The sequence below is a fragment of the Theobroma cacao genome, chromosome 2 (assembly GCF_053813885.1).
Source record: "Theobroma cacao isolate CCN51 chromosome 2, ASM5381388v1, whole genome shotgun sequence".
NCBI classification, from domain to species: Eukaryota; Viridiplantae; Streptophyta; class Magnoliopsida; order Malvales; family Malvaceae; genus Theobroma; species Theobroma cacao.
The window spans coordinates 14,799,009-14,804,281 of record NC_142640.1 but is presented as its reverse complement, the minus strand read 5'-3'; the positions used below and the strand labels follow the sequence as shown (position 1 = coordinate 14,804,281).

The 5,273-nt window shown below is 36.1% G+C and overlaps 1 protein-coding gene across 1 annotated transcript; it reads right to left on the bottom strand.

Annotated features, from left to right (window-relative positions):
* Positions 1-3,478: 3,478 nt before the first annotated feature.
* LOC18608911 (Pollen Ole e 1 allergen and extensin family protein) lies at positions 3,479-4,773 on the bottom strand. The gene is made up of 2 exons (XM_018114648.2): positions 4,516-4,773; positions 3,479-4,423 (listed from the first exon to the last, which is right to left on the bottom strand). The coding sequence occupies exons 1-2, from the start codon at positions 4,679-4,681 to the stop codon at positions 3,672-3,674; spliced, it is 918 nt and encodes a 305-aa protein (XP_017970137.1). The 5' UTR covers positions 4,682-4,773; the 3' UTR covers positions 3,479-3,671.
* Between the last annotated feature and the right edge of the window lie 500 nt (positions 4,774-5,273).

Genomic DNA, 5,273 nt, shown 5'->3' with positions numbered 1-5,273 from the left:
ATGGTTGAACTCAAGACGTAGTCTGATTCATTCATCTCTCTTTTGCTTATGTTTTATGAATTTAAGTTGTTTATTTTATTCGGTTCTTAATGCTTTTAGTTGACTGGCCACCAATTAGATTGAATTGAAAACCTAAGTTAAGCCCTGATGAAGGAGATTTAGGTAAACTTTGAATAGAATAGCGTATGATCGAATACACTTAGTTGATTAGGTGTTTGATTTGCATATAGGGTAGACATACACCTATAAGTCATACATAGCTAGGATTATAGCCTGAACTTAATGAATCTATCTTTAATTAATTTGTATAGACATATAGTAAGTTAATTGAGAGAGATATTTTTATAAGAAACTCGACAAAGACTTCTAAATAATTTAAGACTCTAGGTTAGCAACTTAATCCATTAAACTAAGTTATGAGAGAGAGATAATATTTAGATGAAAAATTGATGGACATCATAATCTTAGGTCTAAAAGTCAATTAAATCTAATAAAATAATTTTGTTGGTTAATTTAGATTAGTTTTAGTCTTTAATTTGTTTTTCCTTTTAATTTAATTTTTAATTATTTAGGTAAAATTATAGTGTTATACTTTTATTAGTTAACAATAAGAATTAAAATAATTCTTTGTGGGAACGATACTCTACTTCATCATTATATTACTTGATAACGATACGTGCACTTGCGTGAGAAATCAACAACATTATCCTAATGGACGCATGCCACTTGTTGTTGGGACACCCATGGCAATATGATCATCAAGCTCACCATGATGGATACAAGAATACTTCTTCCTTCATTAAAGATGGAGTAAAAATTATGTTGACTCCACTAAAGCAAAAAGACCGCCCAAACAGAAAAGAAGAAGATAAAGCACTCATCACTATGTCTACCCTAAACAAAGATTACTATGAGTCAAACCATTTATTTCTCTTATTAGTTTCTAAAGAAAATGAAGTATCTTTACCCTTATCCAAGAATGGTCAAATAGAAGTGGTCAATAAAAGTTTGGGAAACTTATTATGAAGCTTTATGGGTGAACACATTCACCAATGGGATCTTGTGTTAGCACAAGCAGAATTTTCTTACAATAATTTTGTGAGCCAAACCACTAGGAGATGTCCATTCGAAGTAATGTTGGAAAACGCCCTTTTAGTCCTTTAGACCTTCCTGCATTACCAACTACTTGTGAATTTTTTGTTGATGTTGAAGAACGTGCTAAGCAAATCAAGAAACTTCATGAAGAAGTTTGAGAGAAAACTATTCGTCAGACTAACAGATACCAAAAGCAAGCCAACAAGCACAAAAAGCCAACTAGCTTTAAAAAAGAAGACTTAGTGTGGATTCACTTAAGGAAAGAACATTTTCCTAAATCTATGCAAAATTATTTCCTCAAGCTGATGGACCATTTCGAGTCTTGGAACGTATTAATCAGAATGTTTACAAGATTAAACTTGGAGATTATGAAGTTCTTGCAACTTTCAATGTAGCTGATCCCTCTCTTTACTATGAAGAACATGAAGAAGATATGGATCTTGAAGACAAATTTTCTCCAACTTAAAGAGAATGATACAAGAGTATATTGTTAGATTATTATTAGTTAGGAATTATAGGTATAATAAAATTCTTCTTTTTATTTAATTTGCTTGTGCTAGGATTTTAGGCTAGTTATGTTCTATTTAAGAATAGAATACCTATTTTATTTAAATCTATTGTTAACTATTCTAATTGTATTAGACAACATGAAGCAGAGTTTTATTAAGATGTGGGTCTATAATACTATAAATAAGACCCTTGGCTTAGTTATGAGACATTGAAGTTGAGAATTAATAAAGGATATTTTCTTAAGCATGAGTATTTATTTCCTTTAGACTTTTTTCAAAAAAGTAAGAGGTTTTTAGTATTTTTAGCCTAACCAACCAAAGTTGAATTTTGGCTATTCCTCACCTTAGTGGGGTTTTCTAACCTTGTCAAAATTAATGATGCACCTTAATGGGGTTTCTAACCTTGCCACGATTAGTGTCATTCACAACACCAAGTGTCTTCACCACGCCCCGGCGTCAGAATTGCTTTTCCTTAAATTTGATAGTTTTTTTCTTCTTCCATTTTTCTATCTAAATGCCTGTTTTAACTCTTGCGACATGGAGGCAGCTAGGGTCCACAGAGAGATGGACAAGTGTTAAGTAATAGTACACATGAAGAGTTTAATCAAGTTGCAAGGGGAAGGTATCACTTTATGTTCCTCTAGATTATATGCTCATACAATTTTCAAATTGTGATAAGTATTTTGTCTGGTTTTCATTTGAATTGCAAGTATGTTCACTGCCAGTTTCGCATTTACGATTTTCAAGAATGATGCGCATTTAGTGGCATTTCAAAACATTTTTAACCTGAAATCAATTGATGCCATGCGTTTATTTGCCCCGACGGAGTAGGCTTGCTAGTCTAATTATAGTTGCTGAATGAATATATGAATACAATGGCAGTAAAGATGATGTTGAACTAGTAGAAGATCAAAATGGACTAGATGGAAGCCAATAACTAGTAAGTTGAGAACTAGGTAAAAGTAGCAAAGAAGAACATTAATTGGAGGACAAGAGTGCAAAAGTAAATGACATTTTGATCGATATTTGTTATGCTGAGAGTTTTATCAGTTGTAAGACCATGGGTGTTTCATTTTGTTGGGGTTACAGTTATATCCCTGACATAACACAACAAACTATCTCGCTTAAATTTTTTTCGGTTGATTTTTCTTCCGTCAATCAGCTTAAGCAATAACAGCAAAGGAGGGTAGAGCTGATGAAGAGCAAATTCCTCTGATTAATATGAATGTGGACAAAAGGAGAAAGCGAGATGAGGAGGAAGAGAGATTAAGGGTTGGCATAATTTTCGAATATGATCCCTTGGTGCTTTTCTTTTTCCTTTTCCCCTAATGGCTTTTCGCTTTTTAATTTTTTTTCTGTTTTCCTGCAAGATGCTGGTGTCACCATCGATGAACTACTTCAGTAGGTGAAGCAGCTCGAAAGCGGGGAGTTGCAGGCATTAAAACAGAACATTGAAAGTACATTACCAGGAAACCGCAATTGGTACTGTTAATATGGTTTAGGATTTGTCAAGGAATGAATTTATAGTTAGGACGTGACAGGCGTTCCTCAACAATTGAAAACTAGTCATATGTTGCTTAAACAATTTCTTTCTTCTGGATAAGAAACAAATAATTATTTAAAGCTGATGATTGAGTGGACAAATTAAAATTTGACCCGGGGAGGACCAGAAACCGTGCATCGTTTCGTTAAGCAGAATTGCCACAGGCATCCAGTCCAGTTCTGTCATGATACAGAGATGGACATGTCTAACGAAGGTGTAATTTACGGCTACAGTGACTGATAAGTGCTCAGTTTGAACGTTGGTGGCTGAAAGAATTCTTTTTCATGTTCCTTGGTGCGCGTTTGGAGTATTAAGTGGATGCCTGTAAGTAGGCGATGCAGAAGGGGGTGGTAATTGCATGCATATATACATAATAATGTTATCGAAACAAAGACAAGTACATTCTATTTTCTGTACCAATATATCTCCAATTTTATGAAAAGCTTCTGAAATCATGAATATAACAATAGTATCAAACATAATTATTCTGGAATTTAATTGAATTGAGAGAAGGCCAAATCATCTTATGGTGTTTGCCGCTGGGGGATACTTGGAGGGGAAGGGGGAATGTATGGGATCCAGGTTCTGGGGTCTCCCAGATTGAATGCAGGTGGGGGTGGAGGAGATAGCGTAGGGAAATTAGGTATCCAAGTTCTTGGATCTCCTAGATTAAATGCAGGTGGAGGGGGTGGATTAAAAAGAGATGGGCTAGGAGGAAAAGGAGGGAGAGGTGGAAAAGGGAAAGGCAAAGATGGTGGATTCGGGTACGGTAAGCGGGGAAAGGGCCAGGATGACAACGGTGGCAGAGGAGGGAATGGGAGTGATGAAAGGGGAGGTAGTGGAGGCAATGGCAATGATGGTAAAGGCCAAGGGAAACTAAATCCTGGGAAAGGAAAAATGCATTTTGAAGAGTTAAAAGAACTTGGCAACAGCTCTTCGTGATTTCTACACAAGGTAGCGTTTCTTTTGGATGGCCTATAACTCAGTGCATTCAAGCTGTAGATGCAAAGATTATCTTGTTTTGACTTGACAGATATCTGATTTACCGAAGTCTTCAAACCTGGTACATTGCATGCTGAAGATTTACTCCCCATTAAACTTGCCTGGCATAACGACTCAATAGCCAAACCTTCCACACAGTCAACCCCATCAACATGCGGTATTTCTAGCTTGTATACTCCATATTTATCAGTAGTTCTGTTGACTGAGACGGTCATCTGCTCTGTAGTTTTAGGTGATTTTGCTTTAAACTTGCATTGAACGTTGACTTCCACACCTGATTAAAAACATTGGCAACTGCAACGTTATAAAAAAAAAAAGGTTCTTTCCATCAATTAGATCAATTCTGGGTCTGTGACACTCTTTTACCTGGCAAGAAATAGCTGTGCCTAGAGAAGGTGTTGCTTGAACATATATCGCAGAAAACAACACCCACTACTGTGATCCGAGAGATGGGATTTGCTGGTTGAGCTATTACGAAAAGAAGACGTGTAAAAGAGGATGCTAGAACGAGAAGGCGAACGATTGGATCCATGGCATGGCAGTTAGCAAAGCAAACATGAGAGAAGTGAAAAGAAGCTTCCACTAGGGCTTCTCTAGTTAAGACTTATACCAGTTGGAAGTAGCATAAGAAATATGCCCAGTATCCAAACCCGTGAGTGGTTGGTGTTAGGACCATCTGTAAAGCATGGAACTGAAAATGCTTTATCTATTCACTAAAAACAAAAACATGTGAAGAGCCCTCTTTGGCAGAGTGTGAGAAAAGATAGAAAGACAGAGAGGTTGATTACTGTAGCAGATTGACAATTGACAGGTAGTGGAGATTGAGTTGGAGGTTCTATAATTTCCTCGATAGCAACACAAGCTCTAATCCAAGTCTTGTAGTGGACTTCATCGAAATTAAACTGTGGAACTTTTTGGTGTTCTCCATCAATTCTGCCTTGCTTTCAATAAATTAGGTTTGTTTTCCTTTTGCTTCGACTTATAATTTTTGGCATATGATTACTCCGAACAAAGTTGTCCTCGAAGGACTGGGATAACATCTCACTTTCCCATCTTAAAATGCTCTTATTTTGAATCATTAAAAGCCATGATCAGTATAAGATTTAGAATGTACTTTTTAATGA